The following is a 23,165-nucleotide window of genomic DNA, read 5'->3' on the forward strand; positions in this document are numbered from 1 at the left end:
CATGGCAGAACAACGAAGGCTATCCTCAGGGAAATTCCCAGGAAGATTTGAGACATACCAAATCTGTCAGTTTTGCTGCAGATGTGTAATTTCCACTTTCAAACGATCTGAGTCTAAGAACTGATCTTGTTTTTATGGTCAGCTCACACACTTGGCATGCTGACTAACCCTGCGTAGACAGTAACTGAAAGAACAGCAATAAAATCATTGACATGTTTGCAGCTCTTCGTGGGGTTTCTGATGGTTGGAAATGGAGTTTACAGCTCATTTTATGAGTGGAGAAAGTGAAACATAAAGAAATAAGATGTTTTATTTAGAGCAGCTACACAAAGACAGAGCGCCTATACAACATGATTTCTAAGCGGATTTTCTCAAAACCCTCCTTAAGACTTTCAGCCCTCTCCTGTTTGTTTTCAATAAGGAAAAATAAAGGGGACATCTAGCAACCATCTTTTTAATTTAGTCAGAGTTAATTGACTGGATAATGCAAGGTGAAAAGCATATATTTTGGCTATCAAGAGCTATCTAGATTGGCTGAACACAGAACCAATTAACCAGACAACTGTCAACTGCCATGTGGACTAGCTGGCAATGGAGATTCCCTGTTACACAGTTGATTATATTTTCATGAAAACTTACCTAGCTGTTTTCCCTCCACCTGGAACGCCTATCCCTCATTTCCGTACATTCAAACTCTATCCACCTTTACATACCCAACTCAAATGAAATTTCCACTCATTCTTCCAAGTCGAAATAAAATTTCTACTCATTACCCCTTTATACCTTATTATGTTTATCTGTGTACCTTTCTTATTTCTTCTCCTAAACTATTAGTTGTTTGAAAACAAAATCAATATCTGACTTTTAAATATCTCCCCTAACTAGTAGCTTTAAAGACATACATTCTGAATTAGCCCTGAGAATTTCTGCAACTCTCTGTCTCATATAATATCTACTTCAAAAAATTTTAAATCTCTTTCAAAAATTTTTAAAGCTCATGGATTCTTTTCTGTCTTTATATATTATCTCTTTATAAGAATTATAAGACATGACATATATGATGACATAATAATCAGAAGTAGAAAATTAAGACTGCATAAAAGAAGCCTCTAAATGTACTGAAAATAAGGGTCAACACACTTTCCCTATTAGTCCCATTTTACAGATGGTGAAATAGATTCAAAGTCACTCAGCTAGTAATTGGCAATATCAAGGTTATTTAAAACTTTATGTTGTACAACTTTGATCATAGAATATACAAAACGGTTTTGCGAATGATAAATGCATCTCTAAACTACTGGTTGGAGTTCTAACACACAGAAGCCATTCCAATCAGAGTTTTAACAGCTTAGTCCTGCTGTTAATCACCAACACAACCCTGGTCTATAGTGATTTGATTTTCTATTGTCCACAGAAAAAAGTCCTATAATAAGGTAAAAATTTCAAAGGAATGCATAGGAAATGATGTGGTGAAAGTCCACACTAAGAAACTAAAGAAATGAAAAAAAGTCTGTCTGTTTCTCCCCTTCTTCCTTTTCTTGCTCTCTCTTTCTTTTCTTACTCCCTTGCCTCTCTCCTTTCTTCTCCTTTTCTTGTACACCCACTTGCCTACCTACCTTCTTGTTATCTAGTTACCTAGTCACCTATCTTCTGTCCCTACAGAGAAAAGAATATAAGACTTAATTTTTCTACCAAATAGTGAGATTAAATTGATAAGAATATCAGTCTTATTTATGCAGTAAGATTATAGCCAAAGGGAAGCGGAATTAAAATAGAAGTCATAAATATACAGAAGAGGTGCCCCCTACTAATTCTTTCTTTGTTGTCTTTATCTTTATATTAAATAGAAGGGAACTGTACCTCTTTTACATCTTGCTCTCTTTGGTATTAATTTGCCACAAAAATAATAAATGAGACAACATATGTAAACTACCACATATAACACTGGTCCCTTGGTAGGCATTCAAAATTATTATTTACTCTTCTCTTTTACCTTCAGTTCTGGCTTTTAGTATCACTGTTTACGAAATCATGTCTCTGGTTTCTTTAGATCAATGGTCCCCCATTGTGGATACATTTTAAAATACAGGCACCTGACGCTAGCCTAAAGTTACTAAATTAGAACTTCTAAGACTAGGGACAGAGCAGAAATATTAACACATTGACTTCCATGTGAGTTGTATTTAATTCAGGCTAGCTTTGAGCCCAGGGCCACATGAAGCAAAACCCTGCAGATGGTTCATGAAAATCTTACATGTTGATATTCTTATTGTTACAATTAATATTGACAAATTCCAAAAATGTGGATTGTGTTGCATATGACTCATGCACAGAAAACAATAAAAAATAACAAATTAGAAAGGATCATTTTGTTTTAATAAAACACTGTGTCCCCAGGGAAAATTTTTGTTTTCTAGTGTGGCAGTCAATGCGTTAAAACACAAACAGACCAACCAACTAACCTTCCTGGTTTGGAACACTGTGTTAGTCAGTCACAAAGGCCTCCGTTCCTACCCACTCCCTTCACTACTAGACTGTAATCTCCATGGCATCAGGCACTTGGCCTTTCTTTTCCATTACTGTCCGGTGCCTAGAATAGGTTTGGTATAGACAGGCACTCAAATGACAGTTGTCGAAGGTTGACTCAGGCAGCTATCTGCTTGCCTCTGAGCTGAATTAATTCTAGTCACATTTGTGCTATTCTCTTCTTCAGTAGGTTTCTGACATGAAATCAGATATTATGGACTCAGCTCAGTCTTTTTCTATATCCAGGAGGATGCAAAACAATATGTTATCTGAAGAGCATGAAATCCTAAGTCTCTCTCTGCCTCATAACAGCAATTTCCTTCATTATCCATATTTATTTCCTCTCATTTTTTTCCCTTTCCTGTACAAAGTCATTCCTGATTTTTTTTACCATCTACTAATGAATTGAAAGTGTGTTGTTTTTTAATGAATTCATTTATTTCTATAGCAATCTTTTGAAAGCTATCTTACATAGAGAAAGATAATTTTTTTTTCCCATAAAGCCTTATCAGGCAAATTTAGGGCAATAAGTAAAGAGAAAACTTGGTAGAAAACTTACGTCTTGTCCAAAAAATCCATGAGAGGTCTTAACACAATTTCTGCATCCATTGCTGAACTGTTCTTATTAGATGTGGTATTTCCATTTGCTCTCATTTGATTCAGTTCAAAACTCATTTGTTTTATACACTCTTCAATTATAAGCTGGAAACTAAAAAGAAAGAATATAAATTCTGGAATAAAAGTAAACATTTTGCCTGAGTCTCTTTTAATTCCACCTTGAGGCATTTAATCTGTTTTAAATGGTATGAATTTCCTTGCTCATTAGTTTTCAAACTCGTTCCACTGCAAAAATGTTTACTACAATGAAAGCTTACTTGGAGCCCTTACAGGTAAAGCAGATAAAGGTGCTGTTTTTCAAGTTGAACTAATTTGAGTGGGGATTCATTCAGCCCCCATCTCTAACAGTAACAGCCGAGATGCTCCTCTGAGCATCTGTCTGGGAAAATGGCTGCTGTAGAAAGACTCTTGGCATCTGGATACATGTTCTTCATTTGGTTTCTGTGACTCTACACTCTCTTGGCTTTTCTCCAACATTACTGGCTGCTCCTTCTCAATTACTGGACCTCTGACCATTGGGGTAGAGTTTCCAGATTTATCAAATAAAAAAACAGGATGCTTAGTTAAATTGGAACTTCACATAGGGAATATTTTAAAATATACATATGTCCATGTAATATTTGGGACAAAATTATACTACAAATTATTCATTGTTTACATTAAATTCAAATTTAACTGGGCATTCTGTATGTTATCTGGCAACCCCACATGGCAATCTTCTGGGCTCGACCCTTGGACCACTTCACTTCTCTGCCAACAATCATTTCCTTGGCAATCACATCTAGTCCCATGGTTTCCATACTCTCTGCATACTACTGATGGTTCCCAGATTTACATCTCCAGACCTGACTTCTACCCTAAACTCCAGACTATTTTATTCAACTGCCTCTGTAGCCTTTCCTCTTAGAAGTCTAATGAGTTTCTGATACCCGACATCCATGTTGTTTCCAACAACATGACTGATTAACACGTGTGCAGGCAGGCAAGAAAAAAAAAAAACCCACTTAGGTGAATCAAGATAAATGAAAGCTTGGAAAATGCTCAAATCACTGGAATGGTTATGATGGACAGAGGAAATTCATTTTAGTACTGCAATCAAGTCAGTTCCATTCCTCTCCTTCCTCCACATAGAATGATTACACAGTTACTGTTACTTGGAAAGTATCCAAATGCATAAATTCCTCAAATTTTGTATAGAAGTTTAGGAATTATCACTATCTAATGCTTTCATTATGAATTAAATAGAACACGCATATTTGTTTATTCATTCATGCACGCCTACATTCTACAGATATTTAGTAAAGTAACTACTATGTGCCAATTGCCATTGTGGTTGCTGAGGATACATCAATGAACAAATCAGGCACAACTTCTGGTTCTTGCAGCACCTATGAGACCTTTTATTTTAGCATTTACATTATGGACTATTTTAGTTAGCCTGTTAAGAATTTCATTCTTCTAGTTTTTTGTTTTACTATCTAATATGGGAAATCTTCAATATATTTTAAATTATCATAACGGGCATTTTTCTTGCTCCTGGGCCTCTAATAGCAGGTTTATCAATACATTGGTCAATAATTTTGAGCACTTATTCAAGGCCTGATTCTATTTCTACCACCATGTTTGACCTGTCTCTATCTTTGGCTCCTGACTTTTCCTTGGCTTTTTATGCTGTTGACAACACCATTTTTTGCCCCTCTAGACTTGGGATTTGTATTTGATTCTCTGATCTTTGTATCTCCACTGGTGCCTGTGGATGTGGCTCATTTCTTGGCTCTCTCTGCTCCAACGGAACATTCCCTTCCAAGCTCTCATCCAGGAGAACCTAAATCTCCACTATTTGGCTTTCAGCTGGCTGGAGCTGCCTTGGGACTTCTGTCGGGTAGCGGTTGCAAGGGAGGGTGGCAGCAGGGATGGGGGAAGAGGATGGTGTTCGTGGTGGAGTGTGTATTTAATGGGGGCATAAGTAGTAGATACTTGGGGCAACAGATAGGGAAGGCAAATAACATTGGAAAATTTGAACCAGTTGATTTAGCACTGGGTCATCAGTGATCCTGCTGGTTGTGGTAATAATCACCTTTGAAATGCTACTTACTTTTGCACTGATTTTCAAATCAATGCACTGGGGTGCGGGCATAGAGGGAACAGAAGGTATGACATTTATATCTCAGTTATGTGGAAAGCAGTTTCCTAAACAGACCCATGTTGTTTGGCTCATCCCTGGCTTATTGCAAAGCTATCCTAACAGCTGCATGTAGTAGAATTATTTAATTGTGGGTTTTAATAACATGAGATAAAGTGGATTTGGGCAGTTAATTATGCACTTAATTTTAAGGCCCTAGATTGCTAATTTAGACCCTCGGAAGGGTGGGTTGAGACTAAAATTATGCAGTTTCACTTCACAGAATGGTCACATTGCTCACTGTGGACTTTTCACCCACTCTAAGAGTGTGATACAGGCCTGATTGGTAGTGTGAGAAATAAAGCCATAGCAACACAGACTAATAGTTATTCTTTTTATAATGAAAAGCATGAGATGTGGCCTCTTTATTCTGATAATCCTTATAACTCTAATTGAACAAAGTACTATATTCCTTCTTATTTAAAAACTAATGATGGAATGGATGCTGGGTAGCCACGGGTTTTAATATCTAGGCTAAAATAGCGACTTCATACTAATAAAGCACTCTGAGGGCCCTCCTAAAGGCATCACTCCTTCTTGCATAATTGAAGTCCGTCCAGAATTCATATTTTACCTTTTGCAACCTGAATATCCCCCCCCCAAACAAAATAAAAAGCTCTTGTTCATCAAGATGATTTGGATATTTTACAGAAAGTAATTTAAATATGCTTCTCTATTTATATTCTGCTTTCTATTCTGTTTAGTCATCTTATTTCCCATAAAGTTCTAAACACCTCTAGCTATTCCTGGCCCACTTTTGCTCCCCCTAACTTTGCTAAATAATCTCTTATGTTGAGCTGAAGGCAACAGCCTTTCTGCTACCCACAGTTAATTCTCAACTAGAATACAGACAGGCAAGGCTGAAATGGCTGAGCAAAGGCCCCATCACTAAGTGTCACCCCAAGTCAGAGCCAGTGAGCCCCACATCTCTGGAACAATCTCTGCCTCTCCAACTCCAGGTAAACAGAAACTTCACATTTCTGATTACCATCTGAAATAGGCAGAAGTCAGCTAACAACACAGAGCAGCACAGCGACTACCCTCAGCTCAGCACAGCAAGGCTTCTCCGGCTCAGCACCTGTGCCGTGGAGGCAGGCTCCTTACAGAGACAATGCCACTTGGCACAAGGGGGTTATGGACACACCTCTGATAATGGAGAGAGAGCTTCATTCCTGTACCTGAGAAAAAAATATGATACTTCCAGAGTCTTTTTCTTTTTAGTCTTTCCGATTTAAAAATGATACCATACCATTACTAATCAATAAATCTTTAGTAATTGTGTACCTTTCTAAAATACAATAGGTGATACGTAGTGTTCAAAGAGATGACCTATCTCTTTATAACAGCAATCTTTATAGTCTTCTTTGAGACCTGAACATATAGTTTAAAATAATACACTAACATTTATTGAACTTATGTTTAAAGCAAATTCTATATTAAACTAATGACTTTCTTCAAAGATGCATTGCTTTCCTATCTATTTTAACATTTGATGATGAGATGATGGCTTTTTCTTAAAGGACCAAAATAAAGTTTATTTTGAAAGGTGAACATCTCTTTCTTTAGAACCATACCACAGAAAAGCCAATACAGATATGTCAGTAGTTTCCAAACTCTTGCCCACAGGGGTAGTTGCATTCAGATTTCTAAGCCCTAAAACCAAGAATCCTGACTTAATTTGCTATAGGATTGGGGTTCAGTTATTCTGAAGTGCAACCATGTTGATATGTATGGCATGAACACAGCTCATACTTCTTGTGTAAGTAAAGTTTTTCTCCTTTCCTCCCTCCCTTTCTCTGTTCTTTCCATAGCCAATTGCTAAGTTCTAAACATTAGAATTGCAAATATATATGAGATATGGTTTCTGCCTTTAAGGAACATATAGAAAAGTGAGGGAAAGAGGCAGATAAAATAAAATGTAGAGCACAGTGTTGTAAACACTACACAACTGAAGGATGTACAGAGTTATGGGTCATAAAAGACTTTTCAGAGAGAATAATGCATAGATTGGGTCTCGATGTTAAATGCATTTAGTCATCACCTTCTAAGTTAAAACTTAGAACCAGACGAGAGGGACAGAACTGGAGGCATGAATATTATGAACTGAAACCTAATATAGTTAGATAGTAATTACTGAGGCCACTTACCTTTCACCATAGGTGACGCTGAGCTCATCCAGAACCCCGTTGAGTTTAACTTGAAGTTCTTTTAGAATAGTGCTAGCTTCGGGATCTAGCTGCAGAGGGACCATAAGCAATATTACTTTGGAGTTTTGAGAATGCATGCCTTTGTTTCTTTTACAAGCATTTCAATTGTTATATGGTAACTTCAAACAACACAAAAATACTTTTTCCTCTTTTCTGTTTTTTTTTTTTGTTTGTCTTTGAAACCAAATACCAAAGTGTAAGAAATTATAAAAAAAAAATACAAGAGGTTCTTATATATGAAAACAATTGCTCGAAATGCATGGCATGCATGCAAATAAGAACTATAATAGATAGCAAAGCCTTTGTTGGTTACAGCATGGGATGCAAGGTGTGACAAAAATATCCTCCAGAACATGATAATTTCATAATTTAGAAAGCTAAATGTTATACATAACATATGTTATACACAACAATATATGTGTTGCTTTCAAATATATTTCAATCTTTACTATCCCTATCAATAGGCCCAGTAAAAGTAAAAATTCAGTTAAAAATTAATTTTTGAGTATTGTTCTGTGCCTTATTTGAAGGTATTTTCATATTTTCCCAACTTTGGAATTAAAAGTGATAGAATCAAGAGCCCTCATGCTTCTGTGGAGTTGACAAACCTGACTTCTCTTCCTGAGTGACAATTTGCAACCCAAAAGTTCAATATTCAATGTTCCAATTATTATTTTTACTTTTTCTTTAAGCATTCAATTATTTATAGCTTGAGGCTAAGCTTGTGAGCCAATTTGGGGCAAAAGAAAAATAATTAGATCGAGATAACTTATTTTTAATGCTTGTTCTTACAGTATAAATTCTAAAGGCCAACTTTTCATCTGGTTTGTTCTTAAAATAATGTTAATCAATATTACAAAATAGCTTGTACTATAAATAAACAAAAACAAAAAGACACACCAATCTATTAACTTGGCAGCATTTATTTTTGTAAAGTGAAGGATCAACATATACTTTACCAGGCATCTTAGAAAGGTTTATATTGTTTGCTAATTGTGTTTTTGTAAATTTTCAAAAAAAAAAAAAACCCACAAAACTTATAATAGTTGTATTATATCAGGCAGAGAGAAATTCATGTAAAGGGTAATCTGAAATATTGTCTGAAATTGAAATGTCTGTCAATCTTCTTCCTCTGAGTCTTCAGAAATTTAGTTTCCTACCATTGCTATCTTTAGTCCTTACCAAAGCTGGTCTACTATCAAAAAGAAGAGGTTGGGATAAAGCCCACTTTGGGGAATAAAACAAATTAAAGCATGAGTTAGTATAAATAAGAGAATTCAAGAAGGACACCAAATAAATATAGGACCCAATATCAGCTGAAAGTCTTGGGAGCCAATTCAGGACCAAGAAGTGTCCCTGAAAGTATATAGTGGATGTAAGTCCTATAATCCTCTAAGATTACTTTCTAATACTAAAAAGCTGTTAGGAAGAAGTATTATTTACATGCCTCCATAGCTAGTAGCTCTAAGTTGTATTGACATGACTGAAAAAAATTGGAATGGAAATAAAAAGTTGCATCTGAGACTCTGTTGGTGATATCAATCCAATCCTTTACATCAGTTTTAACTCAAATCCAGGTGATTTTAAGGTTTAGTTAGTTTCTGCCTGTCTATCAAAGCCAGCGTGATTCTTCTGGACTCTTTATATCTCTTTTTCTGTCTCTGCAATCAGTTAGGCTCTCAGCTCTTTCCCACAGACACACAGGCCACTGTAACAAACAGAAACTTCTCTAAGAGTGGGAAAATTAAAATATCCTTGAGTCTCATACTTTCTAAGAGTTCTGAGTGCGATGTGCACTGTCTAGGGAATGGACACAACTGAAGCTCAGACTCGGGGGGATGGGGAGGCATGGGCAATGTATATAGCCTGAACTTTTGTACCCCCATAATGAGCTGAAAAACAAAAAAATTAAAAAAAAAAAAAAAAGAGTTCTATTCAACTATAACCAGTTGTAGGGCAGTGATTTAGGAAGACAATTAGATAGTACATACTTATTTTAAAAAGACATAAAACTGATAATGCATTTAAACACAATTAGCCTAACAAATAATTCCCTAACCCTTCACATGGGAGAAAGCCTATGTGGACTGCCCACTGCAATCTTAAGGAATCATGCAGGCTGAATGTTTTCCACTACATTTTCTTGTTATTGCCTTAACTCTAACTTGATTTCATTTCGATAAAAATGTTGAGGAAGAGAAAATGAGAGAGTTCTCCCACTTAGTTTTCTTCAGACCCCCACTTCTTGTGGATGTAGGTGGTTGTCCCTCACCTAATACCTCAAGCAAATGGCTCCAAAAGTAGGATTTTATTCAGGAAAAAAGGTTGCTTTTTATTTAAAATGTACTTTGGTTTTTATATTAGTTTTAGATACACATTGAGATGATTTGTTTACCTGTTAAGATAATAACTTGAAAGTCATACAAAATGGATACATAGGCCATTTGGATGAAATCATGCTAGTTTTCCATAAAATTACTTCTGTCCAACTTATGTATTTTGTGAACAAACATTTCTTAATAAATAATTGATCATTACTTGAAAATTTGAAACTGCCAAACTATAGCAATTTAAACATTGGATGACAATTTTAATTTCTTGATATGTAGGTATGTTTCTAAGTAGGTGCAGATGGAATGTCCTTGTCATGTAAGCAGGCAATTAATCAATTAATCAACAAAAATTTTAGTTTCAGCTAGGTATTTAATGTTTATCTGATTCAAATCATACCATTAAAATAGGCAGAGCAATTCTGGGGCCAACATGTTTGGCTCCTGCAAAGTGTAGGTCTTTTGTAAAGGAGAATAATGGGCATAAATACTATACTCATCTAATTATAAGACAATCTCTTTAGGCAGCAAAATTACCAGTTCTAGAGTTCTTCTGCATTACTTTATGTGCCCAAATTGAGGAAATTTTCCTTACTCCTACAAACTCTCTAAAGTTTTCAGAAATAATAAATTGGGACTTAAGAGTTCACTGCCTATATTATCAAGAGCATATTTTAAAAATTATTGGCTTCTTTGTAAAGGTAAAAGTCAACTTAATTTTTTTCCAGGTAGCTTTAGATCTTAGCCTGGTTATCTAAGTAGTATAACATCAAAATTAACTCGAATCTTTTCTTTTTGTGTTGTTATTCAGAGTTATTATTAAAAGCAAAAATAGAAAGAAAATAACAAAAATTTCAAACATTGAAAAGTCACAGTTAATAAAATTATTCTAAGTTAGAAACTGAATTAGCATGTGTACTTGAACAACGTAATTGGCTGGCTGGGTAACTAAATAAATAAAGGCTCTACATAAAGAGGAATATCCTCAGTGAAAATTTTACTGAGTCAAACTCTGAATGTTAAGAAAGCCTTCAAAATAGATTTTATTGACATTCTATGAAGGGTTTGGGATTTCAAAGTATTAATATTGGGCTGGTGAAGTATGATTCTAATGATAAGAATAAACCATAGTCACATATACGTATTAACTAAGTTTTTACACTAGTGAGATGTTTTATACCACTGAACTGTGGTAATATAAATAACTTATCTGGCAAGATATGTTTTAAGTTCTTTTCCTTAAGGTTCACTTTTCCTTTTCTTTAAAAGACAATTCACTATCACCTCCTGTTGCTAATCTTCACCCAAATGTCACTTGCCCCAGGAAGCTAGTAGCTCTAGCGTCTGCACCAACTGTGTTTTTTGCTATTACTGTGTATGTAGCACTCTCTTCTAATTGCTCTCTCATAAATCTACCTCTTCCATAGAACTTTATGTTACTCTTTTATCCTGGGTGCCTGTCCCAGGGCCCTGCATGCGTAGGTATTTACCAAATATTTGAAAAAGGGGTTAAGGACTGATAGATCAGGATAAGACTCCTTCACTGGAGCAGTCCTGATATCCAGAATACTGCTTCTCCTTGGACTGACACTTTGCTGTTAATATTGAATACTAATAGGATACCTTTGCTTTTGAAATCTTTCATTCCTTAGCAACCACATATTCTAGCATTATCAAGTTAATCCTGATGTCAAATATTTGTCTCATTGCCAGACCATGTCACATTATGCCTTGATATTTACTGGGTTCAGAAAATATGGTTACCACACCCACTCAATGTTTCTTCTTTGTTTGTTTTCTAGCACAAACTCTTTCCCTAGGAAACTAAAGAGAATAGCTGTTATTTCACCCTCTTATAACAGGAATTATTAAACTGATCTTCAAGCTCTTGCCCTAGAATTATAACTATAGATTGCAAAGTGGCATTTAAACTCTTCAGATAGCTCAATACAAACTCTGGAACAATAAAGACTTTGCATGGAAGAAGATAAAGATCTTTACTTTGAATTTCATTTCTTCTCCACAGTATTTATTGCTATCTAATTGCCTTCCTTTTCTACAGGCTACTAGGCTGTCTTCCTTTGGGTTCAGCTCATCAATGTTAGGGTTCCATTATTCGCTTGTCTAAAGAAGTGTAGATCAGGAAGCAAGATCACCTCCTGGCCCTCCTCTTTCCAGAGTCTATAATTTGATCTTTAGTCTGTTGGGTTTCACAGGCTTTTAAATATTTTTTCATTAAATCCTTTAATAAATGCAAATTTCACCACAATTTCTATGAAAAAGAAAGCCTCATTTCCAAGAAAAATGCTGGTCAACCAATTCTATTGGTTCCTCCTTTTGGATTTTGTTCCATAAATTATCTCCTCAATCCCACTATCATTAATTTTATTATACCATCATATAGATATGTTCAAATAACATTTATGTTAAAATAAAAAAATAGAATGACAAAAAAAACAAACTTATTTGGAAGTAGATTCTCATTGACATTTAGCTAATGTCTTTCCTTCTTTTGACCTTCCAACTGATCACAATAGCGTAAACTCCACATCCTTCTCTCCTAAACATATTAATCCTCTGCAATATAGCTTCTTCTATGGATATGCCACTAAAATGTTCCCATATAGGCCACCAAAGATCTCTTAGTTGCAAGGGCCTTATTTACCCTACTCAGTCTTCATTCATATTGTTTATTTCTCAAGCTATTTCACTGCTTCTATAGCTTCCATGATTTGTCTGTTGCTTTTGGTGACTTTTCTTCCTCTGTATATCCCTTAAATATTAGTGCCCTTCAATTTTCCTTTTCCAGGCTTCTTTTCACTCTATATACTCCTTGAGCAATCAGATTCACACCTATGGCTTCAACTACTACCCATATGCTAATGATCTGTTATTTACAGTCTTAATAGCATGCCTGAGCATCCCATCTATTTTCCAAAGTGCCTAGTAGACTCTTCCACTTTAATGGCCCACACATACCTCAATCACAGCATATCAAAAACAAAACTTATTACCTGAAAATGGGTAGTTTTTAATTTATTTCTAGTCTTGTTTTCTCTGATTTGGTTAATAGCCTCCAATTATTTAAGGCAGAAATCTGAAAGTCATCTTTGACTTCTATCTTCTTACTTTCCTATTTCCTTGGATATCAAATATGATTGATGATATCTTTGAAATGTTTTCTCCATCTGTCCTTTCCTGTTCATTTCCTGATTCAGTATTTTTCTCATCTAGGCTATTGAAATCATCCCCAAGTAGTGTTCTTATTTCCTGTTTTCCCTTTCCATCCTTTTAACTCTTCCCAAAGTTGTTTTAATAAAGCCCAAATGTGATCGTGGCACTTGCTTACCCCTCATGCTGGCTTTCAACTAGGGAAGTGCTTTAAGTGATTTCTCCCAATCTTACCTGGGCACCTGCTATTTCTTTTATTTTGAAAAGATCATTCATCTCCAATCCTTCCATTTGACCAGAGTCTATTCACCTTATAATGCTTAGTTCAACTTAAAATATATAACTGAGAAATCAGTGAAAGTTCCCTAGTGAATCCAGCAGTAGGGTACACTCAAAGACATGCCCTAAATCACTTTGTATTGTGTCAAAGTGTCAGCATGAATACTGTGGTATGTGGTCTCTATTGCAAACAAATGTGCCTCAGCTGTAACAGGGCTAAGCTGGTTTTTTTATTTCTTTTTAATATTCCTCTTAGGAGAGTGCGTCTCCAAAAACTTACATGACCATTTTCAGAGACAGACAATGGCATTTCCTTTATCCCATTCAGATTTGCATGAAAATTATGCTAGAGGTATCAGTTATGTAAATTCATGCTTGTAACTTTCTGGTTTGAAAAAGTTGAATGTGAGTAGCTGTCTCCCATCCTAATTAAAGAGAGTATGCAGTAAATCTGTCACTGTGCTTCAGGTCAGCTAAATGCCTTTGAGTTATGTCATGTTTCTTCAGCCTAGACAACCAAATTTGGTGGTGGTGGTGGTGGGGAAGATTGCCTTATCTTTTATAATTCACTCAAAGTAGTTTCAAATTAGTGAATATATAGCAAATTTTGTATTTTCCCATTTCTATTTCTCTGAATTGTCTTTTTAAAATTACACCTCCAAGCCTTATATGAGTGACATTTTTTTCTCTTAGTTTAAATAGTTTTTCCCTTTCTCATCTATACCAATTATCCCTTTACTTTATGCACTGCTAACAAGGTTTTTGTCCTATAACCACAGAATTTCAGAAAAAGAATGAGCTTCAGAAATCACATAATTGAACTTCCTCCTTTTCACAGGTGGGTAAAACCAAAGCCCAGATAATGTGTCATGCTTTTGGAACCACATGGGGATTGAAGAACAGCACTCTTAGAAGCCATTTCTTCTCAAGAAACTCTCTTCTGAAAATGTTCATTAAGAAAGCAAATATCCTCAAGTATAATAATGCCTGGAAAGGAACTTAGGCCTTATTAGCTGCATCTGCTGGCTGACTAACTGTGAAACTGGATACAATAGGGGTAACTCAGGAGTAGAAGAAATGAGACACTTTATGTTTAGAAGTGTATTCTATAAATGCTGCCTTTTGTCCCTGTCCCACTCTGTCTTTCCCATTTGGCTGTTGGTTCGTATTCCTGCATCTATAATGAACCACTGTTCAACAACAGGAATATAGTCTGCTCAGTTAACTGAATTCGGTACCTGCTGAACAACGTCAAGTGCTGGGGGGACAGAATGCCCTCAGTGAGCACGACGTACTCAAGGACTACTCTGCCAAGCAGAGGAGGGAGATAGATGGACTGGGTTAAAAAAGTTAAGTTTTACTAATGACTGCATTGATTTAGGGTTTGTTAGGGCAGGAATAAGCAATCACAAGATAATGAAGTAGATTTACTGCAGAAGATGGCAGTGAAACTCTATTTCTCTCCCCACTGGCTGTGGCATGGATCCATTCTCCTCAAGTTTTAGAGAGGTTAAAGACACTTAGCCGTATGTGAGCGACCTATGATCTCTCTCGAACGCTCTGGGGAATGAGGTTAACAAGCAGCACCTGCCTGGGCCTTTCACTCTGACATGGATTGCCAGCCCAGAAACCTCTCATCCTCCCCAGTAGCACCTTTTCTTAATTTTACAGCCTTAGCAGTTAGCTGAACGTAATGTGGTGGTAGTGCTGGATTCTTAATCACATTTATTAAATCACTTCAAAACAATTTGCCTTTCTGGCCCTGAATCTTCTTTTAATTTTCTATTAAATCCAATTTGTTAACTCTAACGGCAGAGATGGTTAGGAGGAGAAAGAAACCAGGCAATATCTGCATGCCACCAAAATAAAAGGCCAGCAGGCCATTCAAACACTGCATTCTCCTTGTTATCGATGCTATGAAACTAAAAATAACTGATTGCTTTGACTGAATTCAGCCAAATGACAGCTCATCTTTGAGCTTTATCTACAAGATAAGAGGCTAAAGGTATGAGTTCATTCTGTGAATTGTTGTGGGATAAGATGTAACAATCACAGCTTTCATTTGAAGGATATCTTCTCGTTTAGAAAGTGGTGTCGCTTTTCTCCCACAAACATTATATCTTTAATTGTTCTGTGATTCTTCTTCATGACCTTGCATTTCTTTGAGGGTGGGGTCTGCATCTTAGTAAAGATTGTATCTCTGGTGCCCAGTAAAATTTACAGCTCATAATAGCTGCTGGGAAAATAAATATTTGTTGAATGAATTAATGAAGGGCTAAACTCTGACTTTATGTTCAGTGTGCTCTGACCTCTGTTTCTCATACAGCAGCCCCAAGGGGAAGAGGTGCTTACAGTACCCTAGACACACCTTCACCATTTGGCTTCTTAATATCTTTCATTACGTGCTAAAAGGTATCTCTGCTCTAATTGCTGTTTTATAAGGTCCCTTACTACTTGTAAGCTCCTTGAAGCCAAAGGCATTTTTTAAAAGATCTTATTGCCTACTTAAACAGATATAGTAAATATAAGTAGGCAACAATGGATTCTTAAACTCAACAGGAAAAACTTTGCAAATTGCTACGAGGCAATTTAAGAACTGAAAAAATGATATAGTGTGACTAGTTGAAATTATTATCTATTTCTGATATATATTTTATAATTTAATTTATTCTACAATTTATTTCTTATTTGCTGAAAAAGATAAAAACAACAGATCGATTCTCATTAATTTATTAACTAGTAACTTATCTCTATTTATATTAAGGAGAAAAAGTGAGACCTATCAGAAACCTCAACATAAAGTTTAGCCTCTGTACAACTAGAACACCTCCTTTTATAAGATTACATATAAAATGTAAGCAAAAAGGCCAGAATAATAAAACAAAATGCTCCCACTTTTGTACATGACTGCAAATTGACTCCCAATATTTTGGGATTATTATATTCTTTAATACAAATATTTGCCTGCTCTTTTGTACACTGCCCTGATATCCATTCAAACACAGTGACTCTCGTGTGTCCTCAGGATTCAAAACACAGAGAGTAGGCCTGTTAGGAGAGGCTCAAGATAAGACAAAGACGTATTTTAGGCTATTTTCTAATTATCTGATTTGTTTTCTAAAAGCATACAGCAGTCATTCTCAAAGTGTGTTCCTCAGACCAATAGCATCCAACCTAGGAATTTGTTGGAGATGTAAATCATTGGGACTTGAACCAGACCTACTGAATCAAATACTCTGGGGGTGAAGTTCAGCAATGTGTGTTTTAATAAGCTCAGAGGTAGTTCTGATGCATGCTGAAGTTCAAGAACTACTGGCATGGAGTATTATTTCCGTTAAAGCAGTGATCTTCAATTCCATGTTGCCTCAGCATGTATAAAGTTGAGAGGGTAGTGTCAAGTGAAAAATAATCGAGGTTAATTTCTTTCCTTTCTGGTTTAGAGTTTCCTAGCTAATGACTGAGTCCATATGGCTAATAGGTTTCACAATGATTTTCAATGAGCTACATACACACACTTTTGGGCAATCAGAGGCAATTTCTAATTGACATATTAAATTAACCATTAAAAATTAAAAGTAATATAGATAGGCATCTAGGAAACAAAAGAATTATTAAATTGCTCATTAAAATATACACATTTTTAGGACAATGGGCCTATAGGCCAGATTCCTTGGCCCTTTTCAGCCTGGACATATGTGAGAGTTACTCTCATAGGAAATTTTACCACCATGAGATGAGTAGGAAGATTCAATCCTTTTTTGAGACATGTCAAGACATGTCAATAAAAACAGCGTTATCATTGTACCTATTCTAATTGGTCTACCTTGTCAGCAGAGTAAAAGAATTTAGCTGAACAAACAACCTCCCTTTCCCCTAAATGTCTTAATAATGGCTAACTATAATAGAATTTGAAGTATTATCAATAGTTAGCAGGCTGTGGTTAACTTCAGATTCTACCATGATGATTATACCAATACAATAATGTAAAGGAGTAATGCATTGCCTAAATCAATTACTACAATGTAAGTTCTGTAGAGTTTCAAAACCAGTATCTTATGACTTCCTGAAAAGAAATTAAATTTTGGATTAGTTAATTTTCTTTTTCATATACTTGTACAAATTAGATTACAGATCAAGGAAATATAAATAACTTCCTTCCATGGGCTGTAGGCTGTAGCAATATGTTTTTGTCACAAAATGAACACACACTAAGTACTTATTTGCAATTGATATACACTGAATTATACTCATAAAACAATTAAGCTCTTAAAATAATATAAGCTAAAATATATGTTTTACTTTTGGGATATTTGAGCTATTGCAGGATAATAAAATCACCCACCAAAGAATAAAATTATTACACGTCATCCTGATAATTGTTTTGCTGTTATTGTGTTATAAAGGGACAGGTACTACAGTATGAGGATGGTGGTGTAAATAATTTAACTGCTAACTCAAGTAAGTCTAGTAAGTAAGTCTGGGTTGGCTACTTTATCTGTTTTAGTATAGTGATTTCTAAAACTATATCCATATAAAAAAATCACCTGAGTGCTTTTAAAAAAAATAAAAACAGACTCTGGACCTCATTCCTAAAGGTCAGTATTTCTTCATGGTTTAGGAAACTTTTTTAAAAATGTTCTCTAGAGGAATTAAAAATGTTATGCCAAAACATGCTCTTGATTTGTATGCAGAGAAGTGTGTTGGAAAGTCCCTTTATAGGAGAAGAAATTTAGCAATTTGTATTTTGATTTTTTTTTTCTAAATAGGGCATTAGAAAATAAATGTGCTGACATGACCCACAGGATATTGTGTGTGCAATTGTTTAACAGTGATTGCTTAAGTGACTGCTTTTGGAGTCACTGACAATAACATAATCCCAACATTATCATAGCATTAGGCCATGTGTCCATCCTGGACTCCATAGAGAAAGCAGATTTTTCCACAAAAAAAAAAAAAAAAAAAAAGGTTTTAAACAATCCTTCTGTTTTCAGAAGGAAAAGAGGCTGATCCTGTAAAAACGAACAACTGCCCCAACAACACTCTGGTGGGTTAAAGCAGCAGAGAGCTGCAGCATCATGCAACCATGCCTGCAAGCCGCCAGCACTTTGCAGATAGTATTAGAAGCAAGCAATGTTGTTGTTAGAAGCCAACTAGTAAACACATGACATTAGAAACTATTTTGAGCAAATTCACAAGCAATCATTTGCTATTTAATTTTTGTAGCAAGAAGTTCACAACCTAGCATAAATGGTAAGGGGCAACATAATAAGATACTCTTAAAAGAAGAAGAATAAGGTGTAGGCTGGAAAGTTTCTCTTGGCAATACCAGTTAAGGTTTTATAACCAGTTCCACTGTGAGGAAAAAACTGGGAATTGGCATTAGTACATATTGTATAACCTTTAAAGGCCACTGAACATGTCTGTATCAAGTGCTGTATATATTTCTCATATCAAAGGATGAATTTTTTCATTTTTAATTAAATCCTTTTTCATCTTTGTGTAAGCCCCAAGTTAAGGAATCCTCTTAGATACTGCCATATATAGATAACTGTATTAGAAAAACTCTGCCTATTATTTTGCAATTCTGCTGCCTAGAGGAGGCTGAGTGTAGCAACCAGCAACTGTAACATAAGTCTGTATTAATTAATCTTATTTTTGTCTGGGAGGATGCATATTACACTCAGACTTGGATTCTGGTCTTTCTTCCTCCTGACATTTCATAAATCCCTATGTCAATGCTGACTGGGCCTGCCTAAAGCTTTTTCTTAGCAATAGAAGATAAGAGATGAAAAGGCAGGAGGATAAGAGAAAAAATTATGCATAGAGAAAGAGATAAAAGAGATAGGATAACAGAGTACAGAGAGGGAGGAAGGAGATGAAAAATATTTAAATGTAGGAAAAGAAAGGAGCTAGGGTCAATGCTATCCCTTGAAGAGATTACATTGTTAGAAACTAGGCATTAACTTCATTACAGTTATTTATTTAATTAGATTTTACCTTCAAATTATGTCTGAGAAGTTTAGTCAATAGACGTTGCAAGAGTTATGAAAGGAAAAGGCACCAAACTCAGTATTTCTGTTTTCATTATTTTCTCCAGTAAGTAGAAGAGTTCTGTGATATACTCATGTATTTACAATCAAAATTATTATGTGAAACCAGTACATTTCAAACTAGCAATTTTATCTGAAATAAGGAGCCTATTCTTGGTTGGTAAACAAGCCACCTTTCGACATTTTGAGTTAGCATGTGACTTAACCAATAAAGTTTCCTTTAAGTACAGGTCTGATTTGTCTGGTTGGTCTGTCTTTCCTAATTTGTCTGATTAAATTCAGCTCAGCAATATATTATTCCATTAAAATTCAAACACAGAATAGTCATGAAATAGTAGTAGCATAAGGACAAATTTCTGGAAATGTGATATTTTAAATAGAACTTATTCTTAAATGATTTGTGGTCTTTAAAATTCACTGAAAGGAGATAGTATTTCCCACAAGAAATCAATTTCTGCACTACTTTTCTAAACAGTAAGTGGACTTAAAGTCTGAATATAAAACATCACTAAAATTAAAAAGGAAATCTGAAGTTATGATCCCCAATTGCTTGCATTCACCTAATTCAGCAAAAGAATTTTCAAATGAGATTGATGCTCTCAGACCTTGCAAAAAGCATTAACATACTTTAGGGAATGAAGCCTTATTTTATACAAATTAAACTGAGATTGCAATGGAAGCACCGCTTATAAAATTTCTTCTTTTTTTTTTTTAAGTTTTACACCATCACACCTGTATCCTAGTGCTTCTCATCTGAGGGATGCTAAATAGCAAGTCCATTTTTCAAAAGACTGAAAAGAAAATAGACATTGGGGGAAATGTATAAATGTCTCCTTGGGGTTTAGAGCAAAATCACATGTGAGGAGGCCAATCTTAAAAGAAGCATTTGCAGTGTCATAAATTTAGAAATAAAAGGGATATTTGCTTTGAAATCCAACCTAGGTTTACATGCCTCTCATAACCTTTGTCACAGTAAGGAACAATGTAAACAAATCTTAAATAGAAATATCCATCTACATATTCTTGACTGAGCCACCCTTAGGATTGTTTCATGCTGACAGGGGTTTTATGACCCTCCCTCTCAGCACCTTCTTCAGTCCTCAGTTCCCAGATGCTCACATCAGTTTTTGCAAGAAAAGACTCTGGCAGGCAGGAAGAGGCAGGTGCACAGCTAGTATTTTGCTGGCTGGCTGTTCCAAACAAGCAAATGACAATAAGAAGTGCAATGGTCTTAAGGTGTGTGTGTTGGGAAACAGCCAGGTAAAGGATAAGATGCTTACTATCACAAACCTCATAAAAGAATCTTTCTCCTTCTTTCTTCTGCTCATGGAATTGCAAGTCAAAGATGTTGGACAAAGACATGACACATTACAGACACAGCACACAACACATTTTTGACAGAACTTTTTCGATGTGAAAAATAAACCTCCGATACATAAAAAAAACCGCTAACACCACAAAGCGTATTTCAGAACAAACACAGATATCAAACTGACATTGTACAAGACAGTAAAAAACATTTACAATTTTTGGAACTTTATAGATCGTTGGCATATATATTTGTGTATATGTGATTATACATATACACACAGGGCTACTGGCTATCTTACTCCTCCCATCTCCCATTCACACTTCTGATGTATTTGCTAAAAGTGTTCTGTTGTGCATAATAATCATTTTAGTTGTTAATGGGATTTTAGATTATTATCAATTCATGTTCTTAGCTAAACCATGTACAAACTCTATTAATACACTTTCTATAGCAAGAGATTCACTGCTAATGATCTCCAAGAAGGTATTTGGTAAATGCAGGGGTCAAAACATACCCACCTCTTTTCCTCCCATGGATTCAAACATTTTTTCCAGCTGGACCCGCAATTGTTGAATATTGTTCATCAAGATACAGGGCTTTAAATAAAGAAAAAGAAGAATATTGTTAATTATTAAGAATATTGTTAATTAAGTTATTGAATGAGTTTAACTTAAAAGTGGTAGTCACTGACATTATATTTGGTAAATACAATAATACTGCTATTTCATCATTATGGTTGTTAACAGCTAAAAATGGAAAAGGAAAAATAAAACGCCACTTTGGGGAATTACATTTAATAACATACCCAGACAATAAACCACTTCAGACTTGCTACTTAAGTTTCTTTTCCCTTTAACATTATAGCATTTCATACTTAGAAATTAACCATATTCTGTTTTCATAGATTTATTTTGTGACAGATTAAATTCTTCTGTTATTTCACTATCTAAAAATGAAAACACCATCTGAATTTTTTAAATCCAAGAAAAGAAAAAAGAAAAAAAAACCTTCCAATGAATTCTCTGGCTGTAGATAAAGACCATATGCTGGGATTCAAGGCCTTTTGTTTCTAGCTCTAATCTGTATTTCCCTTCTCATTTTCCTCTTTGCTTATGTGAATTATGTGAATTAGATCTATCACTAAAGTTAGAGCTTTCTCTTTCCTAGATTTTATTTTTTTATCACTCACTTGGCATTTGTTTTATATTACTTTATATTTGAGTTGATTTTCACTGTCTCACCAGCTAAACTTAAATACACTGTACATGCTGCCATGTCTTTTTCTGCTTTTCTTATTCCCAGATTACCGTATAGCACTTTACACGTAATACATGCTTCAAAAATGTTTCTCCACTTGTTTCCAAGGAGGCAGAAACATAAAAATAACAAAATGTAAAGCTTTGTGACAGAACTAGATGTGAACTTAGGATAGAAAAATTAATTTAAAATTGGAATACAGAATCATTTAATATTTGCTGTACATTGATTCCTAAGAGCCAGTAGGAAGAGAAAACAAAGAAAGGAAAATGGATATATTTTCCAAGTTTCTGGGAAATAAGCCAATACTGAATCAGAGAGAGTCATGCGAAGGACTCATAGGATGTCAGAGAGGTGCTAGCTCTCATCAATGGGAAGATTTTATTATTGCTTTCCACATTACTGATCTTTGAAAAACTTTCTAGCGGACTCTTACCGTGACCACATACTAACTTCAATTTATGAAAACAATTTTCAACTTCTGTTCCCTTGATTCCAGTTGTTTAAGTTTTATTTTTTAACACAGATATCTGAGATTTATCCCCCAGAGATTCTGATTTAGTAAGCTGAATCAGAATGCTTCACAAATGATTCTGATCTCTAGCCATGATTGAGAGCTACTTAGTCCTTAAATATGATAGAATTTTCAGGAAATTTAGCATCTTGACCCAAAGTCCACAAACTGAGCCAATAGACAATTTTTCCACTAAGAAATAGGGTTACTGGTATCTTTTTTAATTGTAGAAGAGGAAGATATGGTTTGAATTTGGGAAGTCCTACTAGGTAGAAATCCAAGGTCAAAGTAAGACCATGTGACTTATAATGAGAAGCAGGAAGACTACATGGATGAAACTATTTTATCACCTTTCTGCCCATGCATGGGTCTAAGTTTGCTGAGTAGAATCTTCTATGATTATCTGATATTAGCATTGAAGCTTCTTTTTGTTGGCACATAAAACAGTACTTTGATACTAGCTTTATAATTAAAGGCCACTGCCAAGCCTTCTTACTATGATCATTTCTGATGAAAAAGAGCTACTAAGAATAAAATGAACATAGACAGTTGGGCTCACTTGACATGGATTGCTATTGATCCCAAGTAAGGCTACAGAGAAAAAAGAGACGTCATTATCTGCAGGGAGATAAAAATAAATATGAGACTCTCCCCTTTCACTAAGCTTTCCCTGATCTTGAAATGTTCAAAATTCAATTTTATTGAATCAATTTGTCAAA

At 35.2% G+C, this 23,165-nt stretch overlaps 1 protein-coding gene across 2 annotated transcripts in view; it reads right to left on the reverse strand.

The window, feature by feature from the left end:
• Positions 1-23,165, reverse strand: part of UNC13C (unc-13 homolog C) — a 562,886-nt gene that overhangs the window by 79,731 nt on the left and 459,990 nt on the right. For both annotated transcript variants that reach the window (XM_069459636.1, XM_069459628.1), the window contains 3 exons: positions 21,194-21,271; positions 7,474-7,562; positions 3,086-3,235 (listed from right to left, as the gene is read on the reverse strand). In XM_069459636.1, coding sequence (XP_069315737.1) covers positions 3,086-3,235; positions 7,474-7,562; positions 21,194-21,271 — 317 coding nt within the window. The remainder of the gene's footprint in view (positions 1-3,085; positions 3,236-7,473; positions 7,563-21,193; positions 21,272-23,165) is intronic.

Source organism: Eulemur rufifrons, chromosome 2 (assembly GCF_041146395.1).
Source record: "Eulemur rufifrons isolate Redbay chromosome 2, OSU_ERuf_1, whole genome shotgun sequence".
Taxonomy (NCBI): Eukaryota; Metazoa; Chordata; class Mammalia; order Primates; family Lemuridae; genus Eulemur; species Eulemur rufifrons.